The following is a 19,678-nucleotide window of genomic DNA, read 5'->3' on the forward strand; positions in this document are numbered from 1 at the left end:
CATTAATTGTAGTTTTTATGTCATGTTTCTATACTTGCAGCAATAATCTATCTTTCAGAGAAACAGGTTTAAGAAATTTTATTGAGTATAAAAATTACATAAATGTGAGGCATATTAACTAAACTGTACAAAAGATACTCTAGCAGGAAATAAGGGAACTGTATCCATATAAAAGCCAAAAAATTTACAAACTACTCTTACTACTGAAACGTGTAGGTGCCAATGGTACATTCTCATTAAGATTTTACAGTCTGGTAAAAAGAAACAAACCCAAAATCAATAGCAGTAATTATGTTCTAGTGCCTATTGTCTAAATTTAAAAGCCATATTCCAGAATACAAATAAAAAATGGCTACCTGACTTCTGGTATCATACAAGAGGAGGTATATTCAAGAAGCATTGAAAAATTCCCTCAATTTTAAAATGTCAAGATGCACTACCTAGTAAAAAATTGACTGATGTTAATCTATGTTATATTACAACATAAAAATCCCCATTGTATTTTATAGGACCTAGGTCAAGGCCCAAGCTGGTTCTAAAGTCAATTCAGTTTAACTGACACACAGACCAATAGTTCAGCCCAATAACAAAAACACATTGCCAACATTACAAATGTGGACTTTTTATTACTCAGACTACTCCAATTTCAAAATATCACATTTGCCAGTACATGAAGGAAGGTCTTTGTGAACCTTGACTCTTTAACCCATTCCCACTGGGTTAGTATTGGTCCTTGGAAATTAAATTTATTTTGCTTTCATTTACTCAAGTCAACTGACTACTCCACATGGCAAAGAACCTGCAGATAGTAATAAACACAAGAACAGCTAGTTACAGAAGCAGAAACAAACAGGTATCAGGCAGCCAAGAGAGCATAACCCATAAATAAGTACATATTTAAAAATAAAGTGATTATTTTGTATGGTTCACAGTTTTGCTTTATTAGAATATTGCTTTAGATAACAAAAATATTAGAAAGATCACAAAAAAGCTTCTAAAGAGAAGGAACAGATTTGATAATGACTAGGCTGTAACAGAAAAAAATGTAAGAGTTTGTATAAAAGAGGACAACAGAAGAAAGCAGAAGTACTATCCACCTGTTAGAAAACTTTCATAGCTGTCATATTAAACTTCTGGAGTACAACACAAAAGAACAGAAAGTTAGAAGCTATGATAATAATGGCTTTAATTAAGTATCTGAAATAAAATACTCATACCAGAGCCAGAAGGTTCACACACTACGTTAAGAACAACTGAGTTTTATATATGCTCTGCAAAAATAGCCTAGAATTAAAGACAATCCGGTTTTTATTTGCAGCCTCTGTTCAGATGCTTCAACTTAAGTTTGTTGTAGGGATCTGCATTTCATTCCAATTCTATAGTTATACGCAATATTAAGGACAACTTCATTTAGCTATCAGCTACTAAGAACTTTTGAACAGACTGCAAAGTTGCTTTTATCATTGTATATTTGAATCAGTGATACTCATCACTGAACTCTAAAAACACTCACATACTTCAGTACTTTTATTAGGAAATACCTCAAACTAAACTATCCAAGACTTAAGTGTCTTTAAAAAAAAACAAACAAGGTATATACAGAGTAGATAAGAATGTACTGCTTCCACATAGCACTGAACAAGGGAGTACAAGTTCAAGAGATAGTGTATGGGGAGCTTCATTGCAAATACTTTGAAAAAAATGTAAACCTAATTTTACTGCTACTTTCCTGAAGGAGAAAAAAAATAAAATCAAATAGAGTCTGTTCAGCTGGTCTAACAAGAATGCAGACTCATTGTAGACCATTTTGATGTAGATTTGGCTAATGTTGGATACAAGTGATTAGCTTAATTCCCAGAATTTATATGTTGTTCTACTTAGAGCTATCTCTGATATACATATTTAACAAGTACAGTGAGTTTCATCTGGGCCTGTGAGCAGTTAAGTTAGAGGCAGGACTTCGCTTTCAAACTGTATAACTACCGCTAGACTACTGTATAACTACTGCTCATCTTTTCAGATAGGTTTTTGTTAAAAAAATTCTTAACTCATATAAGAGCAGTCTCTGGGCAGTTTCATAGATTCATGGAACAAGCAGAAGACTGAAAGACGTTTATATTTGGTGTTGCCACTAAAAGAAAGGCTTGGGGAAGGATGTGCACTGTCATGCATGTGCACTAAATAGGTACATATATTACGAAATAAACAAACTATACTCCAGAAAGGAAAGTGTAACTTCTTCAGCAAATCTTACCTGTTTACAGAAGTGTTTAGCAATCTTAATGTTTACAAAACCCACTGGTTATTTTTAAGTAGCAGTATTTCAGGTTGTCAGTACCCTCTGCATTTGTGCTGTCACTTGCAGTTCCGTTTTTAAGTCCACTGTCTTGTTTTTTTTTAACAGATTAACTGTAGTCTTGTCTTACTAATATTCTTAGAAGAGCACAAATTATTTGATTATAAAGAAAAAATGAGATTCAGCTTTTCCCACAGTTGTCTTGTCACAAATGTAATTATATATAATGTATTGCAAGGAGGAAGTGTAAGCAAAGCCTTTTTTAGAAAAATGCAAATATATAGTTTAATTCTTAAACGTATTTGTGTCAAAACAAAAGGAAGTTTATAAACATTTCCTTACACTTAAAATCAGTTTCACTGCTAAACGCAGGAAGTACCCATCTTTTTAGAAGGCACTATATACCAGAGCTTCAGAAACGCAAAATTTTCATTTTCACCCTTTTGTTAATCACAGACTTTCAGCCTTCTTTGTATAACTGTCTAGAATTCTGGTCAAGGTTGACAATAGATCTTCAGACATGAATTCTTCATAGTTTCTGTCAATTTTTGCATTCTGTTCATCCAGATATTTCTAGAAAAGAGTTACCAAAAGTTCATTAGAACTATCATGGTCTCTACTGTACTGGTTCTGTTAAAGCATTTTAAGCAGTCATTGCACAGGTTTAAGTGATTTCAGTTAAACACTTCTCCAAAAGATGTCTACCAGAAGCAAATTAAATCTGACAGGATGTTACTGCTGAAATTTAACAATCAGTTCTGATTATTTATACCAAAGGTTTTGTCAACAAATGTAACTATTCCACAGACTCAGTGCAGCAGCACTAAATAACTGATACTTTATTGGAAGGAATAAGTTCTAATTTCCATGTGTTTAACTGCAGTTGCAAATATGTCTAGAAAGATTTCATTCTGAATATCAAATTTTAGCTTACCTCTATAGATACTACGTGAGTAGCAATCACTTCTAAAAGACGATTCAAGTTATCACCAGCTTTCCTGCTCTCTTCTGTTGTTGTTTGCATAACAACTTGGTATCTAAAAAGTAAAGACATTCAGAAAGTCATGTCTGTAATTATAAAATTCCTGACATCTCAAACAATCACTTCACCAAGTCTGATATATCATGTTTAACATAATATTTTCATTAGTATTAAGCTGAACCAAGTTAGATTTGTATATTAATACTCAGCTTAGAAGAAAAAGGAGCATGTGGTGCTAACTGGTAAGAAACAAAGTACTTTAGAGTCCAAATAGAGTCAGTATAGTCTTTCCAGACTTTAGGGTGTAAAATGTAGTTGTCACAAGTTTGGAAACAAACTAATTTCCTTATTACAACCACATGTATGAAAAAATTATGTGGAAAACCGTTCTGATGCAGCAGATGTATTCTAGCAAAATATAAAGTGTCAAAGAGAAACATCTTTCAATTGCGAATTTGTATAACTAATATACTGAGATACATACCTGCTCACCAAAGAATTTTATGTTAGAATTCAAGAAAATGCTTTTGTCCTTAAAACACAAAAAAACTAAACTTGAAGTTATGGGCCTTACTGTCGTTGAAGATCATGTAATTCATTTGTGGCTTCACTGAGACCTTCATTGACACCACTCTCAAGTAATTGTTTATGCTTCTCTAACAATTCCTGTTCATTTGCACATTTTTGCTCTTCCTCTTCTGCCTCCTGTAAACATCAGAGGAAACAAATAAAAATAAGTTGCATAAGTCAGGAATAATTAGGATTTTTTTCTCCTTTATATTACCTTATTACATCCTAATACTTGAATTCAGAATTCACACAAGTCACTCCAAACTCAGAACTAAAAAAAACCCAAGGACACCCCCTCAGACCTAATGTTTCAGTCATTTTCTGTATCTTCCACCCAAAACTAGCCTAATCTTCCCTTCAATTCTCTAACCATATTTCAAGGTCTGTGTTGCAGCTATTTTCCCTCCAAAATTCATCTCAAAGTGTTATTTACATATTTTAAATAGCTTAGAAATGGAACATCAAGAACAACTGTTTCTAGCTTTAAAAAATACAATCACATTTGAGTAAGAAAATTGTTTTTCCTTTTTGTGTCTGAAAGATAAGGACAAAATGTAAGTAAACATCTCTCAGAGGAGAATGACACTGTTAACACTAAACACAATTAAATGCACAAAACCAAACTAAATTCCACCATCAAATAAAAAAGAAATTCTGGCAAATTACTGAAACATAACTTAAAAATAATTTTAATACTGAAGTCTTATGGATAGCAATTTAACGATCATGTCTTCTTATAATCATCCAGTTGCAACTGGATATTCTATGAGCTCATCTTAAGAGAAAAGCCTATGCAACAGCCCAGATCAAAAGCTAAATTTCAGGTGTTTTTGAAAGCAATAAACAAAAATGAATTGCTTTCAGCCACCTAAGCAGGTATTAGCAATGAAGTAACCCTTCATGGTTATATATAACCATTCATGGTTATAGCAAAGGAGTTTGGATTTGAAAGAGCAGATCTATTAAATACCAGCTTAGTTCAAAAAGCATTTTTCTCCTGGGCACCACAGCCCCACCAAAACCATGGTGTTAGAGAAGCCGGGAGGTACTGAAGCAGCCACTTAGTTGTTAACTGAGAGAGCCGTATTTTGTTGTTAAACTAGAAGTGAGGAAAAAGACAGGGACAGCTCCTGCACTGGGGAAAAAACCCAAAGAATACAACAGTTTTATAGCATTAAAACATTTAATGTGCTTTTAGTTAAATAATGTTTTCCTTAGTTTTGATTGTGATTAAACATGTTTACTAAAAACTGTAAGTGTATTATATATGAACTGAACAAACAGGGCAAATTCTGTTAATTTAAGACCTCCTTCACTTCAAGCCCATGCTTTGAGACATCCTGAGGTAAGGAGATGATTGCCACTGCTTTTATTACTGGATATAGTAGCTTATGATTTACAGGATTTGCCAAGGTATGATGCCAGATTGTCTTAAGAGAAACTGAAGACTGACTCACTTAAGGTAGCACTCATATTTCTGAAAAGAATGAGAACCCTGCAAGAGAAATGAAAGGAGGCAAGGGCAGAGGTCCAAAAAAATGAAAATACAAACCAAAAATTTATGTATAAATACAAAGATCAATATAATTAAGAATTAATTGTCATCAAACTGAAAGAAGTTCTACCTTAAGCTTCTGATGGTAAAGATCATCCAGCTTTTCAGCTTCCTCTTTCAGCATTTTCACACTGCTTTTCTTGTCCGCTACCATTACATTCACCTAGAATGAAAACATGTCCAAGAAAATACAATTCAAAAAGAATTCAAACATATAAATCCGTACTGTCACAAACAACACCTGGTAGCCCAGAAATATTTAAACTGGGCCAAGCTGGGATAGCATTCACTTTCTTCATAGCAGCCATTGGTCACAATGTGGTATCTTAGTCCTAATCTTCCTTTACTAACACACCTGTTCCAAGGTTTCTTCCAAAGACATTTTCCGTTGAGTAGCTTTCCCAATTTCTTCCTCAGTCTGGTTTAGAATCTCCGTAAGGGAAGTCTGTAATACACATACAAGAAAATCTGGCTAATGCAGTTTGTTAGTTTGAACTAAGATGTACCCCTGTACGCCTTTTCCCTCTCCCATTTTTATTTAGGCTGCTGTACCTTCCAATACTGAATTTCCTTCCTATACTATAATGTAGTTATGATAATGAATCAAGCTTTTCAATGAAGTTTCATGGGAAGGTTGAGAGACCTTTCCAACATTTCTAAGGAAACACATTTTTTTTGAGTGGTAACAGAAACATTCAGTGTTAAATCTGCTTACCTTGATCTGAGTGCATTTGACTAGGCAATTTGGTCCTGCCTCCGGATTAAACTGAATCTCAAAGTCATGGCCTTTGGAATTCTCTGCACTTACTGGAATTAATTTCAGCTTCCGAGCCAGTTTATGATACTCTGCTAGTTGCATTTCGATCTGTTCAGAGAAAACGGCAAAAATCATAGAGGAACTAAAGTGAAAAGCTTTGCCAAAAGTATTCATATAGTACTTTAAACAGGTTTGAGTTACATGATTCCATGTCATGCCACAGTATGCAACAGCTGTATGTATTGACAGTCCAGCAGTTTGCATTGTTGGATTAAGTGCTGGTTTATGATTCTTTCAGAGTTTGCTCTGCAAGGTTTCTCAGTGTGAATGGGTGAGACTGAATGGTTTCACCTGTGGTTTTCCCTACTCATCTGCCATATTTTTTCCTGCCTTAACTTTTTGAGGATTAGTTGATAGGGAAAGAAAAACATGCTTGGAAAGAATACAAATAATTTAAATGATCAGTCATCATGTTGATATGTATTCTCTCATTGGTTTTGACAGGAAATGCCACATAGCCACACATCCTAATACAAACTAACTTGAACATACCTCTAAACAAAGTTTATTAAATGCTCTATTTTCTAATTAATGAGTGTCAGTTATATGCAAACACAAAAAATAAGTATTTTTTCAAGTTTTTTTGTGCTTCAAACTTGCACAGTATAAGGAATTTAATATTAAGTGCTTGGTAAAGGGTAAACCTATCAAATGCAAAACGTATTTGAAACCTCTTTAGTTTTCCATCTAGCAAAGCAGAAGCTTTTAAATCCCACTACTTACAGGACCACATCTTTTAATTCTGTTTGAGGGAATAGAATTTAACCTTAAAATCTGTTAGAACTACATAAGGACCAAGCTGGCCCCAAATGCATGCAGAGATATTGATTCAAAGCACTAGTGTTGCATTGCTTCCTTGCTATGAAATTTTAACACACGTAATTTCAGGCTAATGTTATCAAAGTAATTTCAAAGCTAATGTTATCAAAGCTCTTGATGCTGTAACAGTGAGAGCTGATAGTGGTGCTGTCAGCTGTCCCCCTTATGATGCAGAAAAAAACCCGAACACATTTATATTATGATTATATCAGAAAAGGGGCAACCTCCCCCATTTTTTCAGAGACTGTAAACAGAAGACATGCTTGTCACTTTAGCCTGCTAAGACATATCTATACTGTTGTTAAATTATTTAGGAAAGAAGTTAACAATAATCCAAATGCCAGGTTTAAGCTTGCATCATGAAAACTGATAGCCATCTCTCGGTGTTGTAGGGTTTTCACATACCGTCTCTTTATTCCTGGCATATTTTAGCTCTTCATTCCACAGCTGATGTTCTTCTTCTTCCACTTCCTTAGTCAGCTTGTTAATGGTTTGCTGTAATTCATTTCTCTCATGATTTATTCTCTCTATGTCCGCAACAGAGTACTTTTGGTTATCGAAGACGTGCTGGAGCCGGGCATTCTCCTGCTTCATTGCTTCCACTTCCATTTCTAAGTTCACAAAACATTTATATAACATATATAGCTAAACTTAATATCTCTGTACTTTTAGAAGTAAATGATGTGTGGTTCATTACTCTGGTGTACAAACAGCTATCAACCAAAAAAAAATAAAATCTCTTCACTAGCAATCCATTTTGGAAAGTTTACTTGCAGCACAATCATACACTAAGTATGTCACTCTGTCCTGAATCGGAGAATTACAATTATTTTAAACCTATTTCTAGTTTCACTATGCCATTTGCGACTGAGGCCTTCTTACCTGCTCTCTCAACTTCTTCATTAACACCTTCCATTTTTTGATCAAGGTTGGCTATAAGAGATGCCAGATTAGCCAAATAAGCTTGGTATTTCTGGACATCTCCTTGAAGAGATGATTTCAGCTTTCGTAATGATACTCTACGATCCTAGTAAATGGTGGAAAGAACAACCACTATTATATTAATCTAAAATAATGATCTTACCTTCCAGACAAAACAATAAGGTAATTTATTAACTTCAATAATATAAATATAAAATTAAAGAACATTATTAAATGTTTATCTCTGTGAGAGCTAAATCAAGTTAAGCATCTTTAAAATAACAAAAAAGGCTAAAAGGATGGTTTGTACCTTAATTCTTGCATTTCAGCATTAAGCCTTTGATTTACATTAGGTATTGCATTAAGAAAGTTCTTACTACAGGTAATTAATAACTTCAGTATAGTAATACACAAAAAGTAGTTAAAACTAAGGGCAAGGAAAGCTGGGAATACAAGCAGCACATTTTGCACAGTAGGCAGGAGTCTCAATTTGTCAGCTGCACAGCCACTAAACCATTTTTAAACTTATGATATATTAAAAGTAGAATCCATCTTCTAAAAAAATTCTTTTTCTAAAATATATTGTTACCACTGAACTCCATGCTTTCATGCCCTATGAAGTTCTCATACCACCTTTGGAAAGATAATGTTGAAGTTCAGAGAAAAAAAAAGTGTTTCGAGTATTTTATTAATATTTCTGTCAATGCAAGATCTCATTACCTGAAAATACCTTCATGATATCAGTGCTTAAGACTCCACAGTAAAAGCCTTGTACTATAACAGTACAGAGTCTGCAATAACCCGGCTTAATTAAAATATCATAGAGCACTGGAAATAATTTTCCATTTGTTGTAATGTATCATCAGTATGTTCATGTAATAATGATAATTATGGTCAAGAATAGAAAATTCAACTCTGCCATATAAACAAAGCATAGACACAATTTACTAACCGGCTCGCTTTCCTTTTCTTTTTCTAGTCTTGCAATTTCTTCATGAAGTCTTTTGTTGTCAGCTACTAAACCTTCTATTTGGAATTCATCTATATGAAATAAATCCTCTGGGGGAGGGGGAATATAAAAAAAAGGGTGTGTGTTTACAAATTAATCTCATTGAATATCACCTAATCTGAATATCTGTGCTTTAGCTTCACCATAGTAAATACCCATTATCTGGACAATTATTTTAAACTAAAAAACCAACACCCCTCCCCCCCCCCCCCCCAACAAACCCATAAAACACTCACTTTCATTACAAAGAAAAACAAGCAAAAAAAATAGTTTTTTCAGTCCTTATATCATAAAAGAGCTCAAAATCACTCCTGCAAGGTCAGAGTTTCTAAACTCTCATACAGTCCACACTACAGGGTAGTGATTGTTAGGTTAAGTGTCATCTGTTCCAGCTTCACAAGGTAGTCTGATTTATATACTCCTTTCTCATCCACATACATCCATGCCTCTCGAGACATCTTTTCCCTCACTTCGCTCAGTTTTTGCCAAACATTAGTAGGAAAAAGTAATCATGCCAGTCTCTAGTAACAGTCATAGTTTATGTTTCATCTCCAGCTGATGGCTCCAGCTTGCAACAGAAGTCTCCTTAGTCTGGCTTTTTACAGAAGGGCACAAAAAGCAAGAACTACTTTTCCTCCTTGTTCTCATATTCTGTTTGTATTTCTGTGGGTGATGGAAATGAATGACTCAAAGATTTGTAATTTTCCACCTGCCTGAAGACAAACACAGGTGCATGCCAAACCCTATATGGGAACCTTCACAACAGAGTTTGGAATTCTTGCAGACTGTTTTCAGACCTTGTAGAAGCTGAACTTTCTTACTCATCAGATGTGCATTCTCTGGTAATACTTTTTCTAATGGCTAACTTTGTCAGACACAGACAAGAGTCACCTGCATAGATGGAATTTCTGTCTGAAAAACTCTGTACTGCTTATCTATCAAAGCACCACTTAAAACAATAGGGTTGCACAGGTACAGCTCATAGAGCTTGACCCATCTGTCTACTAGTAATAATGCATAAAAAATAATTAAGTCAAAGTAACTGAGAGATACTTGAGAATTTCAGGTTTCTTACCTTAGATCACTTTCACTTGTAAACTGAGCAAAACTGATGCTAGGAGAAAAGAAACCAGTAACACAAATACTTTATTAAAACAGGAAAACTTACTTAATTTTGACTGCACTTCAGCATCAAATTCTTCAAAAGTATCATTCCCTTTCATGAAGTGCTCATAGCACTTCACAGAGTAGTCCAAGAAAAGCTGAAAACAATTTAAAAAGTATCAGTGTAAAAGCACACATTTACTTTAAAACCATTTTTACTTGTTAACTGTCAGGTTTGTAACCTTAGTTCAAAATTCTGATTTAGTTTGATTTTTGCAATTATCCGATTAAATATTCTGGCACATCATACAACTCATTCCAAACATCTGTTGTGGGTTAAATCTGAATAGTACTAATAATCTATGATAAATTAGAAAAAAAGAAAACCGCTGGATTTTTAAGTACCTGAATTACATTGCCACCCTGTTTTGTGGGTTGGAAATTAAACGTAATGACCAATTTTCAAATGGTAAACTGAGTAGATATTGGCAGGAGCCACCACGTTTATAATTAAGTCAGTCTTTACACTGTACTGCTATTAACCTTAGAAGACACAAATGCTAAAGAGAAATATACCTGATACCCTACCAAATCAATAAACAAACAGCATAATGACTCTTTCTCCACAAAGAACAGAAACAGTAGCAGTTCAGAGAATAAGGCATTTCAGTTTAATACCCAGTCTTCACCAATGGACTGGCCATGATGCCTACGCAGGAAACAATTTGATCAGGCTTTTTATGTAATGCTACTGTACTTCCTAGAGAACTCTGTGAATATACAACTGAACAGAACATACAAATAAATACACTTAAAATTGTGCTGTATATTTAAATTCTTTTGTTACAGCATACAGCAATATTCAGTTGAACAAGTCTGATGATAGTTTACTTTCTATGGTACCTTATTATGTATAATTCCATCGTCCGTCTCACCTCCCCAGTTCTGTCCATCATCAAATGATGGTGAATTTTCCTTCATGGCAACATACAACTGAAAGGAACAGGTGTACATACAAAGAACAAGTGTGAAGATCTCCATTAGTTTTCATATTAGTTTAATGCTAATGATAAACAGCAGAGCAACATGGGATTAGGATTTCAGCAAGCATTGTGCAATGGTGCTGCTTCAGAATGTGACCAATCACCATCAGGGTAATAAGCTTGTGTTAAATTGACTAAAAGCACAGATGAAGAGGCATTAACTGGACATTCAACACTGCCAAACTGCCTTGCTGAGCCCAACGTGTCTCTTCAGTATAGAGGATGGGATTTTCATGTGTGCCCTATTCAGCAGTGGTGAACTTCTGTCACAGATTCCAAACTTTGCTCAGACCTGAGCTGGCAGCAACAAAGAGTTACCACTATTAAAAAAAAACCCAACCAAACAAAAAAACCCAAACACAACCCTCCCCACTCTGTACAATTACAGGACTCTTGAATGATTGCTATTGAAAATTCCATCCTTAGACTTCAAATTTACGAGAAGATAGTAGATGTCACAAGAAGATCTGCACTGAAAAAAATACATGATTACACCCTTTAACATTTCATATTTTTATGTGTGTATAAGTCATCATTTCCCCCCCCCTTTCTCATACACAAATTTATCCAGTGCACGGTTTTTAAAAAAAATTACCATAATGTAATATTAAAAACTCAGTTTAAAAGTTGCTAAAAGTAAGGCTAAGGGCTAGCTACCAGATGGCAGGTAAGAACACACACCTTTCTTCACATAAACATCAAAGATTTTTAAGCATTTGAGATATGTATTGAAACTAACGTTCCAGCCTGAAAAGCGGAAATGCATGGCTTAAAGAAGACAAATGCTACCTTGACACAATCGATTAACCAAACCAAAGCTGTCACAATCTGAGGCCACGTGTGTGGTGCTCCCACTGTGTACATGGAGCTTTTTGACAAAGGAAAGGGGTACCTACAAGGGCAAAGAAAACACATTTTTAATAGCTGTGGAAAACAGTGATGAAAACAAACCAGCATGTTTTTACACATAGATCAAGGCATAGAAGGAAGAACAAACTCAATTGTACTTTATCCTGTACATCAAAGGAGATCAGCTGAGTTCTTATAGCACTATTGTATTGAATTATCATGGGTTTCTCATTTTGTGATTCATAGAATATCTCAAGTTGCAAGGGACCATAAGGATCATCAAGTCCAACTCCCAGCCCCTCACAGGACTACCTAAAACTAAACCGTATGACTAAGAGCATAATCCAGATGCTCCCTAAACTCTGACAGGCTTGGTACCATGGCTACTTCCCTGGCAAGCCTGCTCCAGTGACCAACCACCTGCTTGGTGAAGAGCCTTTCCCTAATGTCCAAACTGAACTTCCCCTGACACAGCTTTATTCCATTTCCTCATATCCTACCACTGGTCATCAGCAAGAGATCAGCACCTCCCCCTCCACTGCCCTCCTTGAGGAAGTTGTACACTGCGATAAGGTCATCCCCTAGCCTTCTCTTCTCCAGGCTAAACAAACCAAGTGACATCAGCCACTCCTCATTATTCCTGCCCTCAAGACCTTTCACTATCTTCGTCACCCTCTGGACACATTCTAATAGTTTGATGTCCTCCTTATATTGAGATGCCCAAAACTGGACACAGTACTTGAGATGAGGCCACACCAGAGGAGCACAGAGTGGAACAATCACCTCCCTCAACCAGCTAGCTATTGAAGAAATGATTAAAAGAAAGGTACTGGTTTTTTGCATATCCAAAGATTAGGAACAATGAAGGTCTCATGCAAAAAAAGCATAAACTATCCCTTCATATGCTCCTTAGCCCCTTCCTATTCAGCTTAGTATGTTGCCTTGGTTTTGGTAGCAGCCAGATCGGTCTTTCTCTTTCTGAAGCTACTATAGGGGGAGAGATGGGCACTGCAGTACTAAGGAAAAGGAGTGGGTGCCCTGCTACCATGAGGTGATGCATGGTAAGGCGAAGACCTCAAAGGCAAAGCAAATACAAAAGAGGGAGTAATAGTCCAACGGATCATTTTTAGACATCCAAACTGGGTGTGGGAGCCTGAAGGATTTCTTAACACATGAAAACAAACTGATACATAGGGGTTTTGTTCTTAGAGGGCAAGAATCTTGCTTATTGGGTCAAATGCACTTTGAAAACAGAAAAGCAGCTGATAATCAGCTTAATGTCATGCAATTACAGAAAATAATTTCAGAACAGCTGCATATCAAAGTATTAATACTACCTATAAATATTGAACACACAAAGGCTATAAAAGTCTATACTGCTATTTAAAGATGTTCTCTCAAAATCTTTTACAGATCAAGGAAGACATAAGTGCAGGTTTTATTCCATCTTTAGACTGACAGCTGCCCAAAGTTAATTTAAGTACATAGGACAAGAAGCTACCAATAAACTAATAGTTCTAAATAAGTACTCATGAGCCATTTGGTCTGAGAATTTTTTAAAATTAATGATTTGGATAAATTTTCTAGCTCTCAAAAGACAATTTAAGAGAGTTCTCAAAATAAGTCTTTTTATCCAGGGTTACATTATTGGTACAGCAAAGTCTCTTGAGAGCAAATTCCTTTTCAACATTTTGGCTAGGTTAGGTCAGCAGTTTCAAATGTCATAGATTAAAATACAATTTTATTAAGTTCTGAGAAGTCAACAAAACAGATTTATACCTACATATAAGGAGCCCTGGCACTTTGATGCTATCATGGGCTCAAATCTACAGAAGCAACACACTTTCCTTTAATGAGACTGAAAAATCACTGTTATCAACAGGCAAAGGATTTTCTTTCTTGGGAAGTGTAGGTGCATTAATGATTTCAAACACTTACTGAACACAATAAAAGTAAAGCAAGCAGCTAGTTTGTGGTTTTTGCACCTTAGTGGTAATTTTTGTTATTTCCACCCCTGCTTTGAAAGCAGAAAGAAAGAAATCACAGGAAAAATGATTTTTATCTAAATGAACTGGATCCATCATCCTGAAATTGGTTTTTAGTTCTTGGATTTTAACAGATTGAATCAGAACAGTCTGTCAAAAAAAAAAATGTGTCTGTCTTTCTAAGTTTAACAGAAATAAAGATAATCAATTAGATTTTACATTACAAAGCAAGCTTCCAACAGCCCATGGTTCTGGAAGTTCAAATATAAAGTGTATAGTAGAGTCTGAGAATCAGAGAGTGAACTTAAGAGCTAAACAAAAGTGAAACAATAATCACAACACCGTAACTTCAGAGTCTTATCTGAATAAAGAAGCCTATTCATTCTCCTCAGGTATCATGCAGAATTCTTAGCTTTTAAATTCCTAACTGTACCTATTTAGCACAACAGTCTAACAATAATGATCTTACCCAAGCTCTTTAAAAACTCTGGGAATTTCCTCTTCAAATTTTGAGTTAGGCAGTTCATAAGAAGGGCAAAGAAATCCATAGATAAAAGTGAAGATTTTTAAAAAGTCCTTAACTGATGGAGACTGTAGTGATTTCATGGAAATATTATGGACATAACCATTCTCAGCAAGAAACTAAGGAAAAGAAACATGGCATATTAGTCACTAAATAAAACACAAAGTTGAAATAATGGAAAAAAATATTTGAATTAGTATCTTTATGCCTTATAACATACGTTTAGAATACGTTAATAAGTTACCTCACAAAGCTGCTTGATACACTGTTGGATGAATGCCTTGTCATGAAGTGGCCTGGGATCCTTGATCTTTTCTGTACCAAATACACCATACTGACTATTGCGTGAACCTCCAGCCCCACTAGTTCTAAGAACAAAAAATAAATACAGTTTTTATAACAATATGCATAAAGAAAAACTCTCAATGTTTAAGTGACTACAATTGCTATTTTTATGTTTCTTTTGTGTTTGTCATGCAAAGAGATGCCTGAAGGTTTCTTTTTATTTAGGATGATAGGAAAACCAACATCAACCTGGAAACCATGATGCACACATACAGAGGGATTTTACTGCAACCTAGATGAGTATTTTCTTGAGTTTATTGAAAGAAATGGAGTTTTACAGAGCAGAATAATGCCCCAAAGATGAAGAAACATAATGATATAGGTGACTGAAAATAAGGACTAAAATATTTAAGGAATATTTAAAAGGAATAGATTGCTGCAACAGCTGGGTCCTAGGAAAGAAGATAACCTGCAAGACATCAGAACACAGAAAGTCATGAACTCAGCTGAAAGACTGCAGAATTTTGGAAGGTTTGCATCTCAATGAGAAGAGGAAACTAAGACAGAATGTATTGGAGATATTGTTCTTCCTTAAACAGGCAAATGTATTGAGGAGCATTTACGGTCTGCAGTGCATATCATTCCCCAGATGAAGAACAGCTCTCAAAGCAATTCCTACTCCACAGCATTGTTGTTGAGTAATCAGAGTGGCGAAAGGCAGACCTGAAGGTCTACTGGCCTCAAAACCATCACTCCCTATAATGAAACTCTGTCAAGAGAGAAAAATTAAAAATTATGCAGGACTGTTATTGTTTTAATTTACAGTACAGAGATCTAAAGTTACCAATACCTCTTCCCAAAAAAGCTGACTTTTCTTTCTGAAGTTCCAGATGTAGGTTTGCTCATGCTCAGCTTCCCAAACGTACCTCTGTCCTTCCTGAGGGATAGGGAGAATGATTCAAGTGACTATTTCTATAATTTCATCTTTTGGTCATGTAAGAAAACTATAAGCACAAGCACGTAAGCCTTATAGCCAGATCTTCAGCATAGCAGTGTCTTAGAAAAGTCAACTGATTTTAATGTATTTGCCCATTATCAAAACTACTTCTGCAAGAAGCTAAGTATACACTTCATACACACATACACTCACTCACCTCCTAAGAAATACGTAAAAAACCAAAGCGTTAGAATTTGGAATGTGTCACAGGTATACAAATAGATTAAGGAAGTTATTTGGCAGAACTGAATCACTTGTGCAAATATCCTTTAGCGCAAATATTCTTCTCGCTTTTCCCATTTTTTTCCAGCTGCTACTCATACACTCGAACACACTACAGTCTCTTCAGAATTAGATTTACATACTTATTCTTAGCAAGATGATCAGCAGCACTTACATCTGAGGTGTTTGAAGGCCCATCTTGTTGCTGTCCTGCACTCTCAGTGCCATCATAGATTGCCGACCGCTGCTTCCGGCAATAATTGAGCTTCGTCTCATTGTGACTAAACCATAAATCACAATCTGTCAGTATTGGAAAATCCAGGATCCAAGGGTATTCGATTTTTTTAAACAACACAATGACTTTTTAAAGGGTCAGAATAAGAAATAGGGCTGTACTTTGGACCAACCAGTGTGACAGACAGTTTCCAGAAATATTGGGTTCTCTAACAAAAAAAAAATGAATAGAAAAAAAGAAGTTGTATGTCAGACTCCAGAACTATGTAGCAACAGCTACGGCCTTTCAAATTCACAGTTTTATTGATGAAATTGCCAGTGCTTGTTGCAAACTTAATGTTTTGCCTTTATTTATACCTGGTCATTTCTAACCTACAGGTTCCAAAAGCAAAACAGCTTGACAAGTTTTTCAGCCCAGTCAGCTACAAGGAAGGTCACACCAAAATGACGACTGTTTCTAACACTTCAGCCACCCGCCTGTTCCTTACTCACTAATTCTGAGCCTGCTTGTTGACTTTGCAAATGATGTGTCACAGTACCATAGCACAATAACTGGAATAACACAATAATAATCACCTATTCTGAGATGCTATAGCCTCAGACTATACGCACAAAATATAAATCAGTCTGGAAGTACTGAACTGTTACCACAGTGGTATCAAGTAGAATTTTGAAGCAAATACAATCAACTCTGCAAAAAAATCCAGCTTTTGCCCTCTACAGAAGATCTATTTTATTTGTGGGGTGGGCTCAAATAACTGGATTATAGCTAACCAAAAAACCTTTAGTACAAATGTTACCAAAACACATTATCAATATGAATTGCGTTTCAAGACCACGCTTCTAGTTCCACTTCTTGCAAACCATGACAGAAGTTTAGTTCTGGCCAAACTCACTAGGCAGTTTATCCAAGAGCTCATTTTCCCTGGGGAAGACGCCACGTTCTTCCATTACTTTACCAGGAATCCACCGCAGAGGGAATTCTTGTTATAAATATGCCAAAATTTTAGTTTAAAAGCAGAGTTTTCTAGAGTCAACGCGCCAGCAGAAAAAAGGTAGGAGCGCGGCAGACCTGGGCACAACTACATCCCCCCGCATTCAAAGCGCGTTTGAACAGTCAGTTATCAGCCCAGCGCCCCTCGCAGCTCCGGCTCTGCCCCGACGCAGCGACCCACCTCACAGCCGCCCGACCCCTCGGCGGGAACGCCCCGCGCCACGGAGAGCACCATCCCAACAGCCCACCCCTCACCGTTAACGGCGCCGCCACCTTCCTCTCAATTTCAAATCCGCCCGCCGACTACGTCACGCAGCGCGACCGTCGCAGCGGAGCGACGAAGAGCAGGATGAGGAGTGAAGGGGCACGGGGGCCTGTCGTCACTTCCGCCCGCCCGCGCCCCGCAGGCCCTTAGGCGCTGAGCTTGGGGCTGGGCAGCAAGATGGCGGTGGTAAGTGTGTGAGGCGGTGCCGCGCTGTGGCAAGCCCTGGGGTTTTTCCCTGCCCGTAGCGAGGGAAGGTCGGAGGACAGCTTCCGTCCTGCCCGGCCCTGTAACGGCTTGGGGCCGCCGTGCCGAGCCCCGCGCACCGGGTTCAGAGCAGCCCCTTCGCTGCGGCTCGGCGGGCCGCGGCGGTGAGGAGGCTGCTGCCCCCTCAGGCTGCTCGTCCCGCCGAGCAGCGCAGGGCCGTGGGACGGGGCCGGGGAGGAACCCGAGCTCCGAGGCCCTGCGTGCTTGCGGGCACCGGGGCTCGGCCTCTGCCGGCTGGTGGTGCGGCTGCGCCTGCGTTTGTGTTGCTGCTCCTGGGTGCTGTGGTATCAGGCCTTGTTTTATACAATTGCAGTGGCGTCGTGCCATTTTCTAACTTGTTAAATGAGTCAGCTTAAAGTGTACTATATGAAATTATAGAACCTTAGTTAAAACTTGCTTACTGTAAGTAAGTGAAATAGAGATGGAACAAGTCATAATGGGGAAAACAGCTGAAGTCAGAAGGGTTTGCAGTGTGTCCTGCATGTGCATGGAACTGCCTGTGGAAACATAGGTGCTACTTCATTAAACAGCGATAATTCTGAAAATTGAACTCTTAAACAAGTTTGCACAGCAGGTGTTTGCTCCAGGAAGTGCATACGGTTGTCAGCAACAGTTTCAGGGAGTTGATTTTTCTTCCTGAAAAGAGGACCCATGATGTCTGTGGTACATCGGCTGACAGCAGGGTGGCTCGTGGATCATCTCTCTTTCATCAACCAGTGTGGTTATGAGATCTGTGACTCCTTTACATACCCTGATGATGCCAGGCACAAGAATACTTCTGGCACATCTACTGGAGATTGTCGTGCTACTTCTACCGTTGCCACCACCTCATCAAGAAATGGTCCTATTTCTGGACCTGGAGATCCAACAGAAACAGAAATTAAAACTGTAAAAATGAAATACGTGTTTCGGGAGGACTTCTTTGGTATTTCTAAGCCCCATATAGCTTCAGCTCTTGAGGAGCAGCTGTGGCAGGGGTGTCCTGAGTTGAGTCTCACAAATATTAAGGCCAACAGCAACAGAGAGGAACACCAAGAAGGAACCAAGAGTGGCATTGGAGATTTTGTTGCCAGTGCTAGGAAGGTATGTTCTCTCTAATGCAGTAAACTGCAGTAATCCCCTGGTAAATAATATACTGCTAACATTTCCGTGCATATTTCAATATCCAGAGGTTATGTAGGAGAGCAGGAGCTTCACCACAGTAGATTTAAAGATGCACCGAAAATGTAAGCACTCATGAGGATATTCTTGTGTCACTTGTATCAATAACATGCATCCCATTGTTACCCCAAATCTGGGTTCTTCACCCAGTGTGCAAGAGCTGGGCCACACGCAGAGTCTAGATGCTTGTTTTCTGCATAGAGATGGGTGCTAGGTATTAAATCCACAAAGCTACCGCACCTCTTAACGCATAGTAAAACATTGTATACGCTTTGAACAATTGTTTACAATTATGTTTAGTCACACTGTTTCTCATTGGTTCTTACAAGCCTTGTCTCCATTTAAAGGTACAGTGTTGGTTTTTTTTTTTTTTGTTCACTGTCCTGTGGGGAGGGGGCTTTGTTAGTGGGGGCTCTCTTTGCTCAGGGATGGATCATTTAGTATGCTGATTAGGATAGTTCATACATAGATCAAGTAATTTTTTGTTTGGTCTTGTTAACCGTTTTGGTTCTCATTGAGCTTATCTTGTTATTTCTTAGCTTGATTTATTTGTGGTGTCTGTTCCTTCTCCCAAGGCCATGTCTTATTAACTGTTTGTAAGGATTAACTAGCATTCTGTTTTTCGAATTCTTTCTTGTTTTTCACTATAGATGCTTACTTTTTTTTCTTTTTAAAAGTAAATAGCTGTTGTATCACCAAGACTTGAAAGCAGTGATTTGCTCACAAAATCTTCTGGCATTGGTTGTGGTCAGGGCTTTAGGCTGAAACTGTGGTAGCTGTCAA

At 37.3% G+C, this 19,678-nt stretch overlaps 2 protein-coding genes across 16 annotated transcripts in view; one reads left to right on the plus strand and one right to left on the minus strand.

Annotated features, from left to right (window-relative positions):
* Window positions 1-602: 602 nt before the first annotated feature.
* On the minus strand, window positions 603-17,549 carry NDC80 (NDC80 kinetochore complex component). Of its 3 annotated transcripts, none has more exons than XM_040588601.1 (17): window positions 17,461-17,549; window positions 16,153-16,258; window positions 15,609-15,695; window positions 14,718-14,841; window positions 14,420-14,592; window positions 11,906-12,008; window positions 10,977-11,066; window positions 10,138-10,231; window positions 8,913-9,019; window positions 7,922-8,066; window positions 7,445-7,650; window positions 6,119-6,268; window positions 5,759-5,848; window positions 5,474-5,566; window positions 3,853-3,983; window positions 3,231-3,333; window positions 603-2,869 (listed from the first exon to the last, which is right to left on the minus strand). In XM_040588601.1, the coding sequence occupies exons 2-17, from the start codon at window positions 16,251-16,253 to the stop codon at window positions 2,747-2,749; spliced, it is 1,920 nt and encodes a 639-aa protein (XP_040444535.1). In that variant the 5' UTR covers window positions 16,254-16,258; window positions 17,461-17,549; the 3' UTR covers window positions 603-2,746. The 3 variants fall into 3 exon arrangements, with proteins under 3 accessions (XP_040444535.1, XP_040444537.1, XP_040444536.1); XM_040588603.1 differs by having other exon boundaries at window positions 17,387-17,462; XM_040588602.1 differs by lacking the exon at window positions 17,461-17,549 and adding an exon at window positions 16,704-16,763.
* Window positions 17,550-17,551: 2 nt separating this feature from the next.
* Window positions 17,552-19,678, plus strand: part of METTL4 (methyltransferase like 4) — a 37,814-nt gene continuing 35,687 nt past the window's right edge. For 10 of the 13 annotated variants that reach the window (XR_005827166.1, XR_005827168.1, XR_005827167.1 and 7 more), the window contains exon 1: window positions 17,663-18,817. Coding sequence is in view for 10 of the 13 variants with exons in the window: in XM_040588604.1 (XP_040444538.1) it covers window positions 18,386-18,817 (432 nt within the window). In the remaining 3 variants the exon portion in view is untranslated. The other 3 variants (XM_040588606.1, XM_040588605.1, XM_040588615.1) reach the window with 3 other exon arrangements.

The sequence above is a fragment of the Falco naumanni genome, chromosome 3, assembly GCF_017639655.2.
Source record: "Falco naumanni isolate bFalNau1 chromosome 3, bFalNau1.pat, whole genome shotgun sequence".
NCBI classification, from domain to species: Eukaryota; Metazoa; Chordata; class Aves; order Falconiformes; family Falconidae; genus Falco; species Falco naumanni.